Here is a 23,008-nt window from a genome sequence, read left to right as displayed (position 1 = left end):
TGGTGAGTAAAAAAAGTAATGCAAATAAACATTGCATTACTTTCTGGTTCACTCTTCTAACTGAAAATCATAATTCTACTCACCTTATTTGTCCCTGTCATCCGTTCTGTCTCAGCTCGAATTTCCTGTCGAATTTCTTCAAAATCGCCGTAGATTTTGTTTTTGGTGTGAAGGAATTTGCCCCATTCTTCAATATGTTCTCCATCTAGAAAATAACAGAAAGCAATTACATGCCAAAATGTCTGAAAGATCTGAAATGAATTTTTAATAAGATTGACCTTCGAACATTAGGCCTCATTGAGACAATGGCTAGTGACCGAGACCTTTGGAAATATGTTGTGCTGGAGAAGACCCAGCAAGCCAAGTGAAACCATAACCTCGTGGCCTATGCCAGGGGTGTAACCAGCCCACTTATGCATACCTTTCCTTCATTGGACACTAAACTCTGCTTGCGAAGACCTGTTGAGGCAAGTGAAATCAAAATCAAATTCGATGACTGCCATCCATGCTAGTGGAGCGCTAAGAGTAAAATCCGAGTGTGATCGTTGCCAGAGTAGCCAACTGGCTTCCGTGCCGGTGGCACATAAAAAGCACTATTCAAGTGTGATTGTTACCAGCGTCGCCTTACTGACACTTGTGCCAGTGGTACATGAAAAAATATTCAAGCAAGGTCGTTGCCAGTGCCACTAGACTGGCTCCTGGGCAGGTGGCACGTAAAAATCACCATTTGAGCGTGGCTGTTGCAAGTACCAACTGACTGGCCCACGTGTCGGTGGCACGTAAAAGCACCCACTACACACTCGGAGTCGTTGGTGTTAGGAAGGGCATCCAGCTGTAGAAACTCTGCCAGATCAGATTGGAGTCTGGTGCAGCCATCTGGTTCGCCAGTCCTCAGTCAAATTATCCAACTCATGCTAGCATGGAAAGCAGACGTTAAACGATGATCATTAACCTGAGTTTCGGTATTTCACTTGCTGCATGCAAAAATTACACTGTGTGACATGATTTTTGTCCTTGGGCAGCAGCTGTTATTTCGTATTTGCTTACTCCTAGAAAGTATCAAAAAATGGCTAATATTTCTTTCAAGCTTTACTTTTGTTACGATATTTATTCAAATCTCAAAGAATTCCTATCAACACATGGCTATGATGCTCCCCCCACTGCTCCTGCTCATAGTCAGAGATGCACATATTATCAGCCACTAAGGAACATGTTCAAATGGTTACGGTCAAACAACTGAAATCAGATCAGTATTGAGCAGAATATTTGTTATAACGATATTTCTGCTTCAGCAACCCAGCACTGAATCAGTCTGAAATGTAATGGAAAATAGATCAGCTTCAACACATTGATGTCCAGGTCACAAAAGCAAAGTTTGAAGGGAATAGCAGTCATTTCCTTTGATTTCTAGATGGAAACAAATAGGAAATAACACTTACTGACCAAAGACAAAACAAAAAAAAAAATTAAAATTTTGTTACATAGTGTTATTTTCAGACTACAGATTTACAGATAATGATTTTATTTTTTTATCATGTGAGGGTTGTAAACAAGTATCATCATCATCATCATACAAGCAATGTTGTTTGTTTCCAATCTTCTGTGAAAATCCTGTCTGGCTATGGAGAAATATTACTTTACTTTGAAAAAGGTCAGGGTTAGCAACAGGAAGGGCATCTGACCATAGAAAATTTGCCTCAACAAATTTCAGCCAACTTGAGTAAGCATGGAAAAGTGGATATTAAATGATGTTGTTGATGATGATGGAATGATGTACATCAGTGGTTCTCAGCCGTTTCTTACCCATAGACCCTGGTGATTCCTATTTTACTTGGATGGTCTCTCATAGCCATTCGAGGTTTAAAATAACTTATGACCTGGTGCTTTGCCATACTCAAGAAGACCCATACCCTGCAACAGAAGTGTTAAGACTGATACTGTTGGTGGTGTAAAGCACTTGTGACAGTACCATAAAGCACCCAGCACCCTCTGTAAAGTGGTTGGCATTAGCAAGGTCATCAAGCCATAGAAACCATACCAAATCAGACTGGAGTCTGGTGCAGCTGCCCAGCTTGCCAGCTCTGGTCAAACTGTCCAACCAATGCCAGCATGGACAACGGACATTAAATGATGATGATTTTTATAATTAGATATTATTAGAAACTGTATAAAAAAATATTTTGTGTAATGTAGAGTAATGTGGAAGTATGACAGATTTATTCCATATAAATTTTGACAACAAAATCTAAAGTGCCATATGGACCCACCCCTGTTGAGAACCACTGGTTTACATGATTAAATGAATTAAGTTATTTAATTTATTTAATCATGTGTGAGACCTGTGAGTTAGTGGGAACAGACCCCCCCCCCTAACTCACAGGTCTCACACTTGCGGACAGCCATCTCCACCCTGGTAGTGGTGAGCAGGGATATGGTCCCGGTATCAAGAATGCCAGAGGCCTCCACGCAGGAGATATGTTGTGAATGGGGTTGGTTGTTAAGTGGACATTTAAATGTGGTTAGGTGATGTATGTAACCTGACTGGAAAGTACAGTGGTTGGTATCCACAGTCATCATCATCATCGTTTAGCATCTGCATTCCATGCTGGCATGGGTTGGACGGTTCAACTGGGGTCTGGGAAGCCAGAAGGCTGCACCAGGCCCAGTCTGATCTGGCAATGTTTCTACGACTGGATGCCCTTCCTAACGCCAACCACTCCATGAGTGTAGTGGGTGCTTTTTACGTGCCACCGGCACAGGTGCCAGACGAGGCTGGCAAACGGCCACGATCGGATGGTGCTTTTTACGTGCCACCGGCACAGTAATAATAATAAATAATAATAATAATAATGAAATTATGTTGAAGACTACCATCACTGCTGCCATTCCCATCCCCTTCATCATTATTTTATGCCCAATGTTTTTCCTGCCGGTTTGGGTTGGACAAGCTGCCATGGTCACATAATGAAGTACTGATGCTTGCTAACCCTTTAGCATTCAGTAAATTACTGTCAAATGTAACGCTTTTTCATTCACATTGTTTTTAACTAATCATGCATTATCTCATAGCTTTGAAATCTTGATGATGTGATAAGTATATTTTTAGAATGGCATTGAAGGGTAGGTGTGATAGGCTGGATCTGACTGGTTAGAACATAAAACAAGTAATGTATTTGGGCCAATATAGCCAGTTTAAATGAACCAGAGGACCATGTTTCATTTGTGTTTCTTCCTTGGCTTGCTATTTACGGATGGATGCTTTTCCTAACACTAACCACTATAGAGAATGTAATGTGACCCTTAATTGTGGAACCAGTATGTCCTCAAAAAAAATGGAGGGTCCTTACAAAACAAAAAAATTACTCACCGGTTGATTCTTGTCGCCGAGTTTCAATTTCAGCTTTACCTATGTGTATCAATTGAAGAACAAGAGGCCGTCTGGTGACTATACCAGATCCCCGAGGTAGAAAATCTTTCCCTACCAAACTCTCCAAAACAGAGCTTTTACCAGAACTCTGGAAAGATAAAAAAAAAAAAAGAATTAAAAAAACCACAACAATGAAACATCTTAATAAACTAATTAGTTCTTTATTAATAAGATGAAAGGCAAAGTTGACATTGGAAGGATCTGAACTACCAACACCTGCCAAACTACCTTATCTTTATAACAATAGCAATTACAGATTTTGACATGAGGCCAGTAATTTCAGGGAAGGGGATAAGTTGATTACATTGACCCCCAGTGCTTAACTGGTATTTATTTTATTGACCCTGGAAGGAAGAAAGGCAAAGTCGACCTCAGTAGAATTTGAACTCAAAATGTAAAAACGGACAAAATGCAACTAAACATTTTGCCCAGCATGCAAACAATTCTGCCAGCTCACTGCAACAACAACAACAACAATAATAATAATAATAATAATGGTAAAAAGATCGGCTACAGCAAATATTCTGCTCAATACCACAGATTTTTGACCAGTTGTTTGACCATAACCAGTTGAGCATGTCCCTTAGTGGCTGATGATATGTGCATCTCTGATCATGAGCATTATAGCTGTGTGTTGAGAGGAATTCTTTGGGGTTTGAATAATTCACCTCTGGAAACATGGGTGTTTCGTTCAACATCCTTAAACAACCCTTATTCAGGGACCTTTTGACCAGGATGGGTTACTCGACCAGAAGAAAATTCTAACAGGGCCCCAACTGCAAGGTCATGTGCTGTTTATCCTGATATGAGATCACCATGTCGCGCACATATGGTTGTGATGCATGTGCCTAGTGTACCTTTATCAGACGGGTAGACATGATGGGTATACTGGGCTTTGTATATTTTACCCCAGTGTCACTTTGATGGCATGCACTGCTCTCTCATTCAATAATAATAATAATAATAATACGCAACTTGAAGAAACATCTTGACACTTTAGAAATACCCTACAATCTTGGTGCATTGCAAAAATTGGCTTTACTTAGAACTGGATGCATACTCTGTAAGGTACAGACTGTCTGGGGTGCTTGTGACTTGACAGACAGTACAAACCCCCAGTACACACAATATCTTCAATCTACAACATCACAATATTGGAACTCCACCCATCTAACACCCGTGGACATATTTACAAAGTCAGAAAACAGCACAGCTCCCATGACTTCAGGAAACATTTTTTCACGCTGAGAGTTGCTGAAGCATGGAACAAACTGCCGGCATCAGTTGTTAGTTGTCGGAGCACTGCATCCTTCAAAACTTCCATGCTTCCTGAGATTTGCCAACACTACACTTGATTTTCTCCCCTCCATACACACACAAGCATGTATCTGACTCGTGCATTGTTCGCTTTCCAAACATTTGTACATTACTGCATATGCTTTATACGCACTTTCTGACAAGTTGTGGTGCACCTGAGCACTGTATACAATAATTTCATTATTATTATTATATATCTTCAATAATAACAAACCCAATGAATTCTAACCCAAAATAAATAACACCATACACAATTTTTAAATAGCCTCTACCTCATACATAGTTTACAAATCACTAAATACACATACAGTTTACTAATTATGTAAATTTTAGTAAGGAGAAACTTCTTTGTGGTCATTCAACTTGCTAGAAATAACAGCCAAACCTTTTTTTTAAAAACTTAATCAGAATACATTGAACAATGAAATTCCAGATATACAAAAAGACAAGATCCTTATTTCGTTTTGGGATTTAGTTTGCAAGATTCTTTATGTGAGTTCATGTGAGAGTCAAGTCTATTGAAAAGGTTGCAAGACGCAACGAAAATTTTAGGAAAATAAAAATAAGGAATAAGTGGAAATTTTATCAGTGAGTGTATTAAATCATAAGGCACGAAAAGAAAATGACTCTCCCCAGACACAACAGTATATATATATATATATATATATATATATATAAATATATATATATAATCAATTTCAAAAGACAACCAAAAGAGCTACCAAGAGTTTCATGCTATTATGATACTTGAACAAGAATATTTATAAAATATCCCAGGTCTCTTAAAGAAATCTTTCAGGCCCTGTTTATGTGTTATATATATTTTAAAAAACAAAGACGCTGGACAGTAAGAAAATAACAAAAAATGTGGAAAAAACATGAAGAAGGTTGGTGCAAAAAATGGAACAGGAAAAGAGAAACAAAATCAAGAAAACTAATATCCTTGTCTTCCTTGGATAGGTTTCTTTTATCGAATTGGAAGGCACCACCCACTCTAGATTGAGCTGCTGTCTCACAGACTTTGGCATATTTTCTCTTATTTTGTTCTAAAGCGGTTGTATTTAATGAGCTTTCTGCATTCAGGAAGGATGAGGATCTTAATTTTCTTGATTTCATTTCCTTTTTCTCATTCCATTTTTTTGCACCAACCTTCACATTTTTTTTCCATATTTCTTCTTATTTTCTTACTATCCAGCATGCTTCTTTTATAAAATATATTTAAAGCATAAACAGCCTGAAAGATCACTTTAAGATACATAGCATACTTTATAAATATGCCTGCTCAAGTATCATAAAAAAGATGAAACTGTTAGTAGCTCTTTCGGTTGTGTATTTAATTTGATTCTCTCTCATTTGATGGAGTTCTTTTTTTTTTTGTTGATTGTACTTCTATTGGACCTTTAAGCTATATATATATCACTGTTCTAGGACAATAAAGGGAAGAATGTTATGGTGATGAGAAAGAAAAGAAACTTCCTTTATATGGGAGGAAACTGGCCAAATAGGGGCTACCATAAATTAAGTATGGCTTCATCATCATCATCATCATCGTTTAACGTCTGTTTTTCCGCGCTAGCACGGGTTGGAGGGTTCGACCGGGGTCTGGGAAGCCAGGGGCTGCACCAGGCTTTAGTCTGATCCGGCAGAGTTTCTACAGCTGGATGCCCTTCCTAACGCCAACCACTCCGTGAGTGTAGTGGGTGCTTTTTACGTGCCACCTGCACAGGTGCCAGGGGGGTCCGGCATCGGCCACGATCGGTTGGTGCTTTTAACGTGCCACCGGCACAGAAGCCAGCTAAGGCGGCGCTGGCATAGGCTTGAAGGGTTTAATCCAGTGGGCACTGGCATCGGCTTGAAGGGTTTAATCCAGTGGTTCTCAACTAGGGTCCACATGATCCTTAGGGGTGTCCAGATAGGATTTTGTTGTCAAAACTTATCTGCAATAAATTACTTGTACTTTTACAATACACAAAATATTTTAGTTTTTTTTCAATAGAATTCCTAATAATATTTAATCATAAAAATAATAGGATTTTTTTAAACATTGAATGGTTCACCTGAGTAAAATAGGAATCAAAGGGGTCCATAGGAATAGAATGGTTAAGAACCACTAGTTTAATTGAACAAATCAACCTCAGTATGATGATGATCATCATCATCTAACATCCATCTTGCATGCATGCATGCATGGGTAGGACAGTTCACAGGAGCTGGCCAGGTAGAAAAACTACCCTATGATGTCTAATAATTTTAGGTAAGAGAATTCCATACAACAAAGAAGAGATTCTGTTGGTTCCAGTTGTAGTGACTTTTGTTGAAGAAGAGGGAGAAAGCGAGAGAGAGAGTTTGTGAAGCAAAACAGCTTGCTAATCCTCAAGCAATTCACTATTATTACATTATTGAATGCAAAACATCTGCCTTCCGTGCTGGTATGTGTTGGACAATCTGACAGGAGCTGGCCAAGCAGAAGACTGCAACAGACTTGTGTATGTTTTTGGCATGGTTTTTACAGCTGGATGCTCTTCCTAACACTCTGCAGAAGTGGACTAAGTGCTTTTTATGTGGCACAAACACTGGCAGGGTCACCAAGTAACTTGCAAGACAAAGAACGTTTAAGAGGGGAGGAGACATTGGAGGAGGTGATCTTTGTGTCAGATGATCCCTAGTTACATTGGAAGCATGGTATAGCGAAGAGAGACTGCCATCTTAAGTCACACAAACCCCATAATACAGTGAAAGAGGAAAAAAAAGGAGGTCAGCAATAGAGATGAACGGACGACAGAGGCACAGGTCACAGAGAGATACAGGTGGCAGAGAGGTACAGGTGGCAGGGGCAAAAGAGGCACAGGTGACAGAGAGGTACAGGTGGCAGAGAGGCACAGGTGGAAGAGAGGCACAGGTGGCAGAGAGGCACAGGTGGAAGAGAGGCACAGGTGGCAGAGAGGCACAGGCGGGAGAGAGGCACAGGCGGCAGAGAGGCGAAATACTTAGCGGTATTTTGTCTGCCATTACATTCTGAGTTCAAATTCTGCCAAGGTCAACTTTGCCTTTCATCCTTTCGGGGTCAATAAATTAAGTACCAATTATGCACTGGGGTCGATGTAATCGACTTAATCCCTTTGTCTGTCCTTGTCTGTTCCCTCTATGTCCTTGTCTGTTCCCCCTTGTGGGCAATAAAGAAATAAGAAAGGCACAGGTAGAAGAGAGGCACAGGTGGAAGAGAGGCACAGGTGGAAGAGAGGCACAGGTGATAGAGGTATGAAGACTGATTGAAAGGTGAATGATAGAAGAGATGTGTGATAGAAGTATAAGAGAGATTAGAGAATACCAAAAAGGCAGAAAATGTAAACTTGATAAACACACACACACATGTAAGAGTGGTGAACTGGTAGAGTTAATGATTCTGCCAATCAGTGTTAGAACAAAATGCCTTGCAGTATTTCTTCTGGTTCCTTATGTTTCTTTACATTCTGGGTTCAAATCCTGCTGATGAAAAACAACTCTGATAAACACCCCCTAAATCTATGTTAAATGTCAAACTCGAGACCATAACCCGTGGCCTCTACCTGGATGGACCAGTCCACTTATGCATACCTTCCTTCGTGGAGCAACAAAACTCTGCTTGCGAAGACCTGTTGAGGCTAGTGAAAATCAAAATCAAATCGATCAACATAATGGAAATTGTAGCTGTGATACCAGTGCTGGTGGCACGTAAGAGAACCATCTGAACATGGCCGTTGCCAGCACCGCCCCGACTGGCCTCTGTGCCGGTGGCACGTAAAAAGCACCATCCGATCGTGGCCGTTTGCTAGCCTCGTCTGGCACCTGTGCCGGTGGCACGTAAAGAGCACCCACTACACTCTCGGAGTGGTTGGCGTTAGGAAGGGCATCCAGCCGTAGAAACATTGCTAAATCAGACTGGGCCTGGTGCAGCCTTCTGGCTTCCCAGACCCCTGCTGAACCGTCCAACCCATGCTAGCATGGAAAGCAGACGCTAACTGATGATGATGACCTGGAGGAAAACAAGAGAGGGAAGTTTGAGAACTGAGTGCTGACAAATCCCTACCTACTTATATGTGCTAAATTTGTTGCTGAACTCATTGCTGATTGTAAGATAGAAAGCAATTATACAGCAATTATAGAATGAAATTAAAATGTAACCAGGGCATAGGAGTGGCTGTGTGGTAAGTAGCTTGCTTACCAACCGCAAGGTTCCGGGTTCAGTCCCACTGCGTGGCACCTTGGGCAAGTATCTTCTACTATAGCCCCAGGCCGACCAAAGCGTTGTGAGTGGATTTGGTAGACAGAAACTGAAAGAAGCCCATTTTTTGTGTGTGTGTGTGTGTGTGTGTGTGTGTGTGTGTGTGTGTGTGTGTGTGTGTGTGTGTGTGAGTGTGTGTATCTGTGCTTGTCCATGCCAACATCGCTTGACAACCGATGCTGGTGTGTTTGCATCCCAGTAACTTAGCGGTTCGGCAAAAGAGACCGATAGAATAAGTACTAGGCTTACAAAGAATAAGTCCTGGGGTCGATTTGCTCGACTAAAAGGCGGTGCTCCAGCATGGCCACAGTCAAATGACTGAAAAGAGTAAAAGAGTAAATCAAACAAACTTATCATGCCTCCCTTGTAACTGTTGGTATGATTGGAAAATTTCAACAATGTAAGATGCTTCCTCAGTGCTATTAACATGGTGTGGAAGAATATGTACAAGTGGACAGATAAATTGGTTTTATTTCGTTTTAGGTGAGTTCTGAGATCAAAGACACTCCAGCCATGACAATACAATATCCGTTTCATCTTTAGCATTTAAATTTAAACCGGCTATATAAGGCCCAAGTGTTTTAAGTTCAAACTGGCTACATGCAGCCTCTCCTACCTACTTTACAATTTCATTCTAAAAATAAACAATCATATCAGTGAAATCTTCAAGCTATGAGATAATGCATCATAAATTCAAAACAATGAAAATAAATAGGCATTACAGTATATCTAGCACATAATCTAATGCATCATTTTATCTTTCTTCTTAAAACAATGGAGTATCATTTGAAAAATTTGGCTGCTATTTCTAATGAGTCGTCTGACTACGTAGAGGCTCCCTTGCTGGTTCGTTTGTACATCAAGCAAGGCACATAACTCAGTCTTTCATCAGCATCATAGCAAAAAGTTAATATCAAAATATTTTATTCTTTTACTTGTTTCAGTCATTTGACTGCAGCCATGCTGGAGCACCGCCTCAATTGAAAATTGTAAAATATTCCTTACATCTATCTAAAACATCAGATACCAATTCCTGATTGAATTTCATTTTATTTATGTATTTAGCCTTGTCATTGATGACGAATGTAACAATGTAATCCTGGAACTAATGTTGACAGAATCAGGGTGATGGCTCAGTAAGTAGTACTAAGGAAACTACTTAACTGTTTAGAGTTGTAGTAGTAGTGAGAATATCCCATCCAACATCCGATGAAGTAAAACACATGGAAAGTAGATATGACAAAGAATATAGAAGAAGAAATAACATGTCAGAGTGGTAACACAGGAATGAGCTAATGTATGCGATTACAATTATAAAAATTGATTCCGCTAAGATAATGAGGTTATGTAGGATTCATCATCATCATCATCGTTTAACGTCCGCTTTCCATGCTAGCATGGGTTGGATGATTTGACTGAGGACTGGTGAACCAGATGGCTGCACCAGGCACCAATCTTCTTGATCTGGCAGAGTTTCTACAGCTGGATGCCCTTCCTAACGCCAACCACTCCGAGAGGGTAGTGGGTGCTTTTTACGTGCCACCTGCACAGGGGCCAGTCAGGCGGTATTGGCAATGACCTCACTCGAATCTTTTTACACGTGCCAGTGAAGCGACATTGGTAACAATCACGCTCGTATTTGTTACCAGTAAGGCGACACTGGTAACGATCATACTCGAATGGTGCCCTTTTATGTGCCACTGGCATGGAAGCCGGTTAGCCGCTCTGTCAACAATCACACTCGTATGGTGCTCTTTGCACCCCGCTAGCACAGATGCCAGTCATCGAAATGATTTCATATAAATACTTCTCTAAGACCAATACCTGATGATCATGGCTGTGTGGTATGAAGTTTGCTTCCCAACTGCATGGTCTCAAGTTCAATCCCACTACAAGGCACCTTGGGCAAGTGTCTTCTATGATAGCCCCAGGCCAACAAAAGCCTTGTGAGCGGGTTTGGTAGAAGGAAACTAAATGCTTGTCATGTGTGTTTGTGTGAACGTGTACATGCACATGTATTTTGTGCATATTACAGTCCCGGCTTTACTTGGTGTGATAGTTGTAAACAAAAATCACCGTCACTCAAGCAGTGTCTTTTATTGCCAATGTTCCATGTCAGGTTATGGGGAAATATTACCTTACTTGGAACAGTGACGCATTGGCCACAGAAAGCGCATCCAGTTCCGTAAAAATTGCCGTCTCAACAAATTCTACCCAACCAAAGCAAGCATGGAAAAGTAAATGTTAAAACAATGGCAAAAATTATTATATAAATATGTGAGTGTGTGTATGTATAAAATAAATATATATATATATATGTGTGTGTGTGGTGTGTGTGTGTGTGTGTGTGTATAATAAATATATATATGTGTGTAAGTATATATATATATATTTATATATATAATAAATAATATATATATGTATGTGCATGTGAATGTATATGTGTGTATATATATAATAATATATTATATATGTGTGTATGTGAATGCATATAATAATAATTATATATATGTGTGTGTGTATATATATATGTATGTATACATATATATATGTATGTATATATATATTTATGTGTATGTATACATATGTATGTATATATACGTATATGTATGTATATGCATATATATATATGTATGCATATATATATATATGTATTATGCATATATAGGTATATGTATATGTATGTGTGTATGTGTGTGTATATATATATGTATTAATAAGGGTTATTATGAAGTAGCATTAGTATTACCTTTAATTCATATATATATATATATATATATATATTATATATATACACACAAAGGAATTAAAGGTAACACTAATGCTACTTCACTTTAATCTTATATATATATATATCAATAATAAGGATTATTATGAAGACCCTATATATAGCCTCAAATAAACCTACACACGTTTCTACTGCATCGATTAGCAACCTTACTACAATACCGGTGCTGTTTCTTTAGTGTCTTCACTTTAATATCTTTTGATTTACCTGTTAAAAATTTTATGCTGATTTTCTTTGCGTTCTGTGATGTGGAGTTGTACGTTAATTTAGATGCAAACTACCTTCAATTCAAATATTGATTGGATGATCACATGTCTATTCTTTATAGTTAGTTATTTCAAAATATTTCGTTGTTTAAATGTTTATAACTCATTTATATTGAGCAAAGGTAAATTTTCTCATACTCTTACTCTTTTTACTCTTTTAATTGTTTCGGTCATTTGACTGCGGCCATGCTGGAGCACTACCTTTAGTCGAGCAAATCGACCCCAGGACTTATTCTTTGGAAGCCTTGTACTTATTCTATCAGTCTCTTTTTGCCGAACCGCTAAGTTACGGGGACGTAAACACACCACCATCAGTTGTCAAGCAATGTTGGGGGGGGACAAACACACACACCAAACATACACACAAATATATATATATACATATATACGACGGGCTTCTTTCAGTTTCCATCTACCCAATCTGCTCGCAAGGCTTTGGTCGGCCCGAGGCTATAGTAGAAGACACTTCCCCAAGGTGTCACGCAGTAGGAACGAACCCGGAATCATGTGGTTGGTAAGCAAGCTACTTACCACACAGCCACTCCTGTGCCTATGCAAACATCTATGAGAAAGAGATGCGTGCATAACACACACACACACTTGAATCTAGTTATAAAACTGATCCATCGTAAATTTTAAACATATCTAATTGAATATTTATCAATTAATATGTTCTCACTGCCTAGAATGGTTAACTGTAACTGTTAATGCTACCTATTGTACAAATAGCCGAACTGAGCCTTTGATATATTTAACAAATCACTAGTGATAAATTGATAAGCTGCTAATCGTTAATACTACATCTACCCATAAGGCAGTGAGCTGGCAGAATCATTAGCACGCTGGGCAAATGTTTAGTGGCATTTCATTTGCCTTTATGTTTTGAGTTCAAATTCCACCAGGGTTGACTCTGCCTTTCGTCCTTTAAGGGTCAATAAAATAAACACTAGTTGAACACTGGGGTTGATGTAATCAACTTACCCCTTCTGCAAAATAGCTGACCTTTAAATTTAAAATCATTACAAAATTTTAAATCATTACATCTACCCCTAAGCCCTGCCATGATCAAGACACTTCATAGCTGTCTGATTACTCTTAACGATCTGAATTGCTACTTGTTTGTATTTTATTTTTTGAAAAAAAAAAAAAAAAAGTAAGTTCTTTATAAAGTAAATTCCCTCAAACTTCAAGCCACTGTTAGTCATTGTGATGAGCAAATTCCTAAATATATAATTTATTTTGGCCATCTACATATTCATACTGTAAGTGCCTTAAGTACATGCTGGTATAGGCATGTGATGCATATAGACAAAGGTAATTGCTTAACCCTTTAGCATTTAAACCAACCCTATCCAGCCCAAATTATTTGTTTTATGTTCAAACTGGCTACAACTGGCCTCTCACACATACCCTACAATGTCTTTCCAAAAATATATTATCACATCATTGAAACCCCAAACCTACAAAATAATGCAGGATTAGTTCAAAATGATGTGAATAAACATCATACTTGAAAAAGTAACCTGAATACTAAAGGATTAAAGTGTTAATCTCTAAATATGAAGGGGACCTGTGGAAGACATAGACCCAGGAAGACAGAACAAGGGGGTGAAATATGACCTTCAGTTGTCGAGTGTCATGGAGGTGATGACAAATGAGCAAGATTTCTGGTGATTTGCTGTGCTTGAGAAGACATGTCGAGCTAAGTGAAATCACGGTCATGGTCAGTACTGGTGACGTGTAAAGGGTACCCATGCTGGTGATACGTAAAAGATACCCAGTACACTCTGTAGAGTGGTCGGCATTAGGAAGGGTATCCAGCTGTTGAAACCAAACCAAAACAGACTGGAGCTTGGTGCAGCTCTCCAGCTTACAGGCTCCAGTCAAACCATGTCAGGTGGAGGCACATGGCCAAGTGGTTAGAGCAGCGGACTCGCGGTCGAGGGATCGCGGGTTCGAATCTCAGACCGGACGATGTGTGTGTTTATGAGTGAAACACTTAAGCTCCACGTGGCTCCGGCAGAAGGTAATGACGAACTTCTGCTGACTCTTTCGCCACAACTTTCTCTCACTCTTTCCTCCTGCATCTTGCAGCTCACCTGCGACGGACCGGCGTCCCGTCCAGGTGGGGAACCTATATGCCAAGAAACTGGAAAACCGGCCCTTATGAGCCAGGCATGGTTCGAAAAGGAACAAACAACAAAACCATGTCACCCATGCTAAGATTTAATGGAAAATAGACATTAAACAATGATTATTATTATTATTATTATTGTTGTTATTATTATTATCATTATTATTATCATTATTATTATTAACTATGGAAGACTGGCACATAAGACTGTGCAAAACCAGATTTAAACTGAGAACTAGAAGATAAGGAGTTTATCTGAAGTAACACTGACACAATTCTACATTTGATTATAAATTAATGAATGCACTACATTCATTTCTTATACGTCACCAAACAACAATGCTGTGAGTAAATTCACAAAATACATTTGTGAGAAGTGACTCACAAAACGTCTCGTTTCTTGACAGGAAAGACCCTCTCTGAAGTTAGAATTAACCTCTTTTCCTGGCACAGAATCTTATTAGCTGTTTATTTTGTTTGTTTCATTTTTTTTCACTAGTTTCTTTGGAAATGTAGATTTGTTTCCCATTGCTTTTTCATTGCTTTTTTATTGTTTTTTTTTTATAAAACACATTCTCCGACTTTTTTACTTGTTTCAGTCATGCGACTGTGGCCATGCTGGAACACTGCCTTTATAGTCGAGCAAATCGACCCCAGAGCTTATTCTTTGTAAGCCTAATACTTATTTTATCGGTCTCTTTTGCCAAACCGCTAAGTTACAGGGACGTAAACACACCACCATCGGTTGTCAAGCGATGTTGGGGGGGACAAACAGACACACAAACACACACATATATATACACACATATATATATATATATATATATATATATATGACAGGCTTCTCTCAGTTTCCGTCTACCAAATCCACTTACAAGCCTTTGGTCGGCGTGAGGCTATAGTAGAAGACACTTGCCCAAGGTGCCATGCAGTGGGATTGAACCCAGGACCATGTGTTTGGTAAGCGAGCTACTTACCACACAGCCACTCCTGCACCTATTTCGATTCAAATTTTTTAAATGACTTTTACAAGAACCAGAGACACAACTGTAGCTGTGTGCTAAGAAGTTTGCTTTCCAATCATACAGTTTCAGGTTCAGTCCTGCGGTGTGGTACCTTGTTCAAGTGTCTTCTATAGCTACAGGCCAACCAAAGCCTCATAAGTGGATTTGGTAGAGAGAAACTAAAAGAAGCCTCTGCATGTGTGTGTGTGTGTGTATGCACACATGCATGCATATATGTAATTGTGTGTGTGATGGTCTTTTTACCCTGACATCACGTGATAGTCGTACTGTCATGCAACCGCTAAGTTACGAAGACCTAAACACACCACCATCGGTTGTCAAGCGATGCTGGGGGGACAAACACAGACACACAAACATATGCGCACACATACATATATACGATGGGCTTCTTTCAGTTTCCATCTACCAAATCCACTCACAAGGCTTTGGTCGTCCCGAGGCTATAGTAGAAGACACTTCCCCAAGGTGCCATGCAGTGGGAATGAACCTGGAACCATGTGGTTGGTAAGCAAGCTACTTACCACACAGCCACTCCTACGACTAGAACAAGTAAAAGATAAAATACCAATATATTATTATGCCAACATAGAACAGTCATTTTATATCAATGTCTAAAAGTCTTCTTAGTATCCAACTAGAATTTCAATCAAGTTTATACAGTATTTAGTTAAAAGATTTCCACAATACTATACCAATGACAGATATATTGAAGTTCATCAAAAATTCTACTGTTTTCTGTGTATCATAATTCATATGATGACATACCTATTTCTTAGGAATCCTTATAATCCCTTCCCTTGACTTCCTCTTGTTTACACAGTTGACAAAAATAACATCCAAAATACTTCCTGTAGCTTCGTACTTAAAACACCATCAACTATATTTTGCCTGCTCTTCCGTATGTTGAAGTGACTACACATATGCATAACACATCTGTGTGTGTATGAATGAAACTAGTCTGTTTGCAGCTGTTCAACTACGATATGAACTCAGTTTGATATAATACTAACCATAATAAAAAGAGAAATAAAATGGAGTGTCATGTTTACTGCTTGGTAAGTGTAAGTGAAGTTAGATACTGTAAGCAGGGCCCGAACAGCTTCATAGTGTGAGTTACATTGCTTAAAGGATAGATACAGCAGGCTGCAGCAGTGTTTTTATCGCAAACCAAAATTAAAGAACATTTTTAATACTTATTTCTTTACTACTCACAAGGGGCTAAACATAGAGGGGACAAACAAGGACAGACAGACGGATTAAGTCGATTATATTGACCCCAGTGCATAACTGGTACTTCATTTATCGGCGGCGAGCTGGCAGAGACGTTAGCACGCCGGGTGAAATGCGTAGCCATATTTCGTCAGCCGCTATGTTCTGAGTTCAAATTCCATCGAGGTCGACTTTGCCTTTCATCATTTTGGGGTCGATAAATTAAGTACCAGTTGCGTACTGGGGTTGATGTAATCAACTTAATCTCTTTGTTTGACCTTGTTTGTCACTTCTATGTTTAGCCCCCTGTGGGCAGTAAAGAAATAAGAAACCGAAAGAGGCCTGTTTTATACATTATTTCTTTATTGCCCACTAGAGGCTAAACATAAAGGAGACAAACAAGGACAGACAAACGGATTAAGTATATTACATCGGCCCCCAGTGTGTAACTGGTACTTATTTAATCAACTCTGAAAGGATGAAAGGCAAAGTCAACCTCAGTGAAATTTGAACTCAGAATGTAATGGTAGACAAAATACTGCTAAGCATTTTGCCCAGCATGAAAACGATTCTGCCAGCTCACCACCCTTAAAAATGTATTATGCATGTATTATAGTACAAGCATGGTTGTGAAGTAAGAAGTTGGTTTACTTCCTAACCACATGGCATCAGGTTTGGACCCACTGCATGGCAGCTTGGGCAAGTGTTTTTAACTATAGCCCCCCAGTCCAACCAAAGCCTTGTGAGTGGATTTGGCAGATGGAATCTGAAAAAGCCCATCATACACACACACACACACACACGCATGTGTATGTGTGTGTGCTTATATGAGTTACTGCCTCCTTGCCTTGACTTCCTGTGATTGTTGTAAATAAATGTCACCACTGTGTGAGTTGCATCCTTCATTTCCATTTCCAATCCTCAGTGGAAACAGTTGAGGATTGACAACAGGAAGGGCATCCAGTAATAGAAAAAAACAACCCACTTCAGCAAAATTCTATCTGACCCATGCGAGGATGGGGAAGTGGATGTTAAAACAATGGTGTATAGGGAACAGGAAATAATTCTGATTTTAATTCAACCCTTCAACAATATTCATAAAACAACTGCCTGTCCTTCCGGGCATTTTTTGACATGTTACATATAGTCTTCTTAGAAATGAACATTATCAATTCATCATGTGTAAGTCAAAGATATCTTACAAAAAACAAAATTCCCCAAACCAAAGAAAACAGCTGTTTTAAGGAGAAGGGGGAAAATGGTATGTTTTATACACATAGGCAGTGCCCCAGCATGGACACAGTCTAATGACTAAAACAGATAAGTTTTATATATATAGGGAGAATTCACAAAAAAAAAACAAAAGACGAAGTCAGGTGGTGTAGAAAACAAACAGATGTATTAGTGTAACGCTTGGGAAGTGAAAAAGTCTTTAATGTTTCGAGCCTATGCTCTTCTACAGAAAGGAATACAGAAAGAAACAAGGAGAGAAAAAATATGTGTAGTGGCTAGCAATCTATCATGGCAAATGTATGTGTGTAATATGTGTAATATATATATATATTACACACACACAATAAATAAATATATATACAAATACACTATATACACACACAATCAGCTTTAATAAAAAGTGTTACTTTACCTATGGTATTCGAGTACTATTTTTTCCAACTTGTTTTGCACTTAAGTGTTCACCTGTGTGTGTGTGTTTGTGTGTGTGTGAGAGAGGGTGGGGGGCTGGGATTTACCCTTACTATACACACACACAAGTATTTTATGATTTCTTGAATCAGGAGTTTCCTTTCAAACACAATCTTTTTGTGTGCTGACAAAGCTCGCTCTGACCTACATTCTACAGCAGTGTGGGAGACATTTTGGCACAGAAGTTTAACTCCTTAGCATTCAAACCAGCCATCTCCAGCTCAAATATTTTAACTGTTTTATGTTTGAACTGGCCAGATCCAGTCTCTCACACCTACCCAACAAAGTTATTCTAAAAGCAAACAATCACATATTCTTTTGTTTCAGTCATTTGACTGTGGCCATGCTGGAGCACCGCCTTTAATCAAGAAAATCGACCCCAGGACTTATTCTTTGTAAGCCAAGTACTTATTCTATTGGTCTCTTTTGCTGAACCGCTAAGTTACAGGGACGTAAACACACCAGCATCGGTTGTCAAGCAATGTTGGGGGGGGACAAACACAGACACACACACATATACATATATACAACGGGTTTCTTTCAGTTTCCATCTACCAAATCCACTCACAAGGCTTTGGTCAGCCCGAGGCTATAGTAGAAGATACTTACCCAAGGTGCCACACAGTGGGACTGAACCTGGAACCATGTGGTTGGTAAGCACATGGTTGAAGTTACAAGATAAGGCATGATTAATTCAAAACAATATGAATAAATAAGCATGGCATTTTATAGAGTAATCTGTATGTTGAAGGGTTAAGCAGCACTAATTTGGTGTTGCTGATTCACTGCTAATTTGACATCAGGCATTTTAACCCTTTTGTTACTGTATTTATTTTGAGATGCTCTGTGTTTCTTTCAATTACTTTAAATATAACAAAGAATTCAGTAAAATAACTTAGTCATCATTCAGCTTGTGTTAGGACCATAAATTGTGACTAAGGCTTGGTGGAAGATTTTAACCCTTTAGTGTTCGCATTATTCTGCCAAAATTAATCCTTTTTTATCCACATTGCCTTGAACTAATCAGGCATTATCTTGGTGCTATGAGATTTTGATGAGGTAGCTGTTAATTTTTAAAACGACATTGTAGGGCTGGTGTGAGAGACCAGATCTGGCCAGTTTGACCATAAAACAGGCAGAATACTTTTGGCCGGATATGGCCGGTTTAAATGCTAAAGGGTTAATTCAAAACTTATGAAAACAAGACATTTGTATTCAGAGTCAGAGCTGGTTTCAGCCGAGTTGGTAACGAAAGGGTTAATATTTCTCTCATTTTGATATTTCTCTCTCTCTTTCAACATATTTCACTTTATGTATATTGGTAGGAGAGTATTTATGTCATTCGAATCCAATTTGATAAATTGTAATGTCTCTCCCCCTATCTTCTTTTTATCTATTGCATATTTCTGCATGTGCATGCACGCGTGTGTTTAATTGTCTCCTGTGCCGAAATGCACAATCACCAAAACAGGTTGACTGTCCAGTCAGCATCCAAACAGCTGTGCCAAATTGTCTCATTCCAACTCTGATCATGAGAATCAAATACTGATCGCTTCACTAAAAACTAACAACTTTCCCTTGGGTATTTAAAAAAAATATTGTGCAGCTGCTATGGGTTATTTCCTTTGGGTGTTTAAAAAAATTTGTTATATGAGGTAGATATAAAGATCCCTTCCAGGGGCCGTATTATCGATTTTTTTTTTCAACAATCTAAGTATGCCATGAGGTTTCCAGACATGAGTTCTTCTCACATGTCAAGTTTCATCAAAATCAGTAAAACAATGTAGGAGGAGTTAGCTAACAGCACCACAAACAAACACACACCAATTTTCCACATGTAGTTAGTTAGTTAGTTAGTTAATTTGGCTCAAAAGCAAATAGCAAGGCCATGTAGGGGGACATGGAGTTAAGTACAGGGTGGTGTTCATGTAAAGAGTTCAGGCCACTTGAGGTCCAGGGAGGCTTTGAACAAAGCGGTCATCGGCATCTTCACCATCTCGTCTGGCAGCTTGTTCCACGGATCCGCAACCCGGACGGAGAAAGCTCCTCTCCTTCGATTGAGATGAAATCGTCGCAGGTAGAGCTTTTCGGAATGACCCCGCAGCCGACGCTCCGGAGCAGGAGTGAAGAACAGCTCTTTCGAGAGGTTACACTTCCCGCTTATGATGTTGTGGGCGAGAATGAGATCACCACGGCGGCGGCGTTTTTCAAGAGAACAAAGGTCGAGCGTCCTCAGCCTTTCTTCGTAGGACAAATTTTTGAGACCATGAACCATGCGGGTAGCCAGCCTCTGGACCTATTCGAGGTGCTGTATGTCTTTGAGGAGATAAGGAGAAGAGGCTTGAATCCCATACTCCAATATGGGTCTCACCAGCGTGACATAGAGTGGCAGGAATATGGCTGCTGTGAGCATTCCGAATGACCGTCGAATCAAAAACAGAATTCCGCGCGCTTTGTTGGCAGCATGGACGCACTGGGCTGAAGGCGAAAAGGAGGAATCCACCAAGATACCCAGGTCCTTTACCTGATCGGTCCTCTCCAGCAGCAGACGACCCGGCTCGAAATCAAGTTGAGTTGCAGGAGTAGAGCTGACAGGCAGATGACAGCACTTTGATACGTTCAGACACAAGTCCCAATCGTTAGACCACTTCCAAATTTGGTGGAGGCATCGACGAAGATCCTCTATACTACCGCGAGGAGCGACCAGTTTGATATCATCGGCAAATAGAAGGGTGTGTTGCGTGAGGTCGTCGGGCAAGTCATTTATGAAGACTAAGAACAACAAGGGCCCAAGCACTGAACCTTGAGGCACGCCACTGCTCACACTGGAGACGTCGGACCGCGAACCATTAACTTGAACTTGGAAGGAGCGATCTGAGAGGAAGGCACCAACCCATCGCACAATATCCGGATGGAAACTATATGCTTGAAGCTTGACAAGTAGTAGGCGGTGGTTTACCGAGTCAAAAGCTTTGGCAAAGTCCAATAAAACGATGTCAACAGCATCACTATCATCGAGGATGCGCGTCACTAATTCTTCCATTACTAGTAAGTTGGTCAAGCATGATCTCTTCGGCACGAAGCCGTGTTGGGAATCAGTGATCGAGGCTGTGTTTAGGAGGTGGAGCATCATACTTTTCTTAAGGATGGTTTCGAACATCTTGCTGATTATTGATGTAAGGGAAACCGGTCGGTAGTTAAGCGGGTCTTCGCGGCTCCCTTTCTTGAAAATTGGGCAGATTATCGCTGTTCTCCAGTCTGCAGGTATAACACCCGTCGCCAATGACATATTGAATAGTCGTGTTAAGGGCTCACAGATGACCGGAGCCAACGCTTTGATAACCCGTGGGTGTATGCCGTCAGGGCCGTGACCCTTGTTGACATTGAGGCCTTGAATAACATGCTTGACTTGGTCCCGTGTGATGATCAATCGAAGCATTGGAGGTACCGATCTATCAAATGGAGGGGGTTCACGACCATCATCTTGTTTGAAAATAGTTGAAAAAGCCTCGGCAAATAATTGACTCTGTTGATAAGGGTCCTTAATCGATACGCCTGTTGAGTCTACCAACGTTGCAATCTGGTTGTTCAAGCGGGAATTCCGCTGGACATGGGCAAAGAAGGTTTTTGGATTGCTACTGGCATTTGTCGCGATTTTGTATTCATAACTGAAGCGTTCTTTCTTTTCAATTTTCACGGCTCGGTCTCGTTGAGTTTTGTACACCTCAAAAGCTGCAGTCAAATCCAGATTATAGTAAATTATATACGGCAATAAGAAAATGGAGGGGACCAAGAAGTGGTATTCATCAACTTTTAGACACTATATTATGTCTATTTTAAAAAAAAAAAACAATTATAACAATATACATACATGTATAACAGATTATGCTTTACATACATGAAAATACCAGTAATTATTAAAATATATAACATAGAACACAGAAAGTAGAATAGTTTCTTACAGCTGTTTCAGCAAAGAGGTCACAGTACCCCACTTTATTTCCATCCTCCCAGTGAACTGAAGTATTTGGTAGATAAAATTAAAGTACTTGGACACACACACACATATATATATATATCATACTTGGGGACGGTCATCTTTTGTTAACTAAACACATGTACTATTTATTTGATCTTCACTTTAATTTTACTATTGTTATTTTTAGTTTGTCAACATGACATACTGTGACCTCTTCAACGATTCTGTCCTATGTGTCTCTATTCCAAAATAGAATAAACAAAACGAGGAGACAAATGGGACAGAGAGTCACTGAAGCGGCCACAGTATGACAAAACAACTTTGACAGACAAGTAAACTCCAAATAATAATAAAACCAAGGTGAAGACCAAATATGTTGTGCACAGATTTAATCAAAAGATGACCATCCCCCAGTATAACAATATGTTTCAACACTCATCTTCACATCAAGAATCTTGCAAAATAAATACATAAATGTAATATATCTGTATACTCTTGCCATAAAGGCTTATTTATGACCCTTACTATACCATCTCCCAAATCCTTTCAGTAAACATTTTGACCAGTCTATTCTTTCCAAAACCCTCAGGACATCACTCACTACTTGCACACAATTTTTGAAGCAGACATTCATTTAAGAAATCTTGAAATTGAACAACTGCGTCATTTTTCATTTATCTATTTCTTCTTCTCAGGACCTGAGAGAGTAGTAGAGGAAGAAATCATCCGCAAACTGGAAAGCTAGCTCCAATGTTTTTTATAGCTATAGTATATCAAGAACTATAGAGGCGCGTGGCTTAGTGGTTAGGGGGTCAGCACCATGATCGTAAGATTGTGGTTTCGATTCCTGGACTGGGCAATGCATTGTGTTCTTGAGCTTCATTTCACTTCATTTCAC

At 39.5% G+C, this 23,008-nt stretch overlaps 1 protein-coding gene across 4 annotated transcripts in view; it reads right to left on the bottom strand.

The window, feature by feature from the left end:
- Positions 1 to 23,008, bottom strand: part of LOC115221341 (dynamin-1-like protein) — a 162,579-nt gene that overhangs the window by 113,760 nt on the left and 25,811 nt on the right. For all 4 annotated transcript variants that reach the window (XM_029791516.2, XM_029791518.2, XM_029791517.2 and 1 more), the window contains exons 2-3: positions 3,368 to 3,515; positions 84 to 205 (exon numbers count right to left, since the gene is read on the bottom strand). In XM_029791516.2, the coding sequence (XP_029647376.1) occupies positions 84 to 205; positions 3,368 to 3,515 (270 nt within the window). The remainder of the gene's footprint in view (positions 1 to 83; positions 206 to 3,367; positions 3,516 to 23,008) is intronic.

Source organism: Octopus sinensis, linkage group LG18, assembly GCF_006345805.1.
Source record: "Octopus sinensis linkage group LG18, ASM634580v1, whole genome shotgun sequence".
NCBI lineage: Eukaryota > Metazoa > Mollusca > Cephalopoda > Octopoda > Octopodidae > Octopus > Octopus sinensis.
Note: the sequence above shows the minus strand (reverse complement) of the source record. Positions and strands in the feature narration are given on the sequence as shown.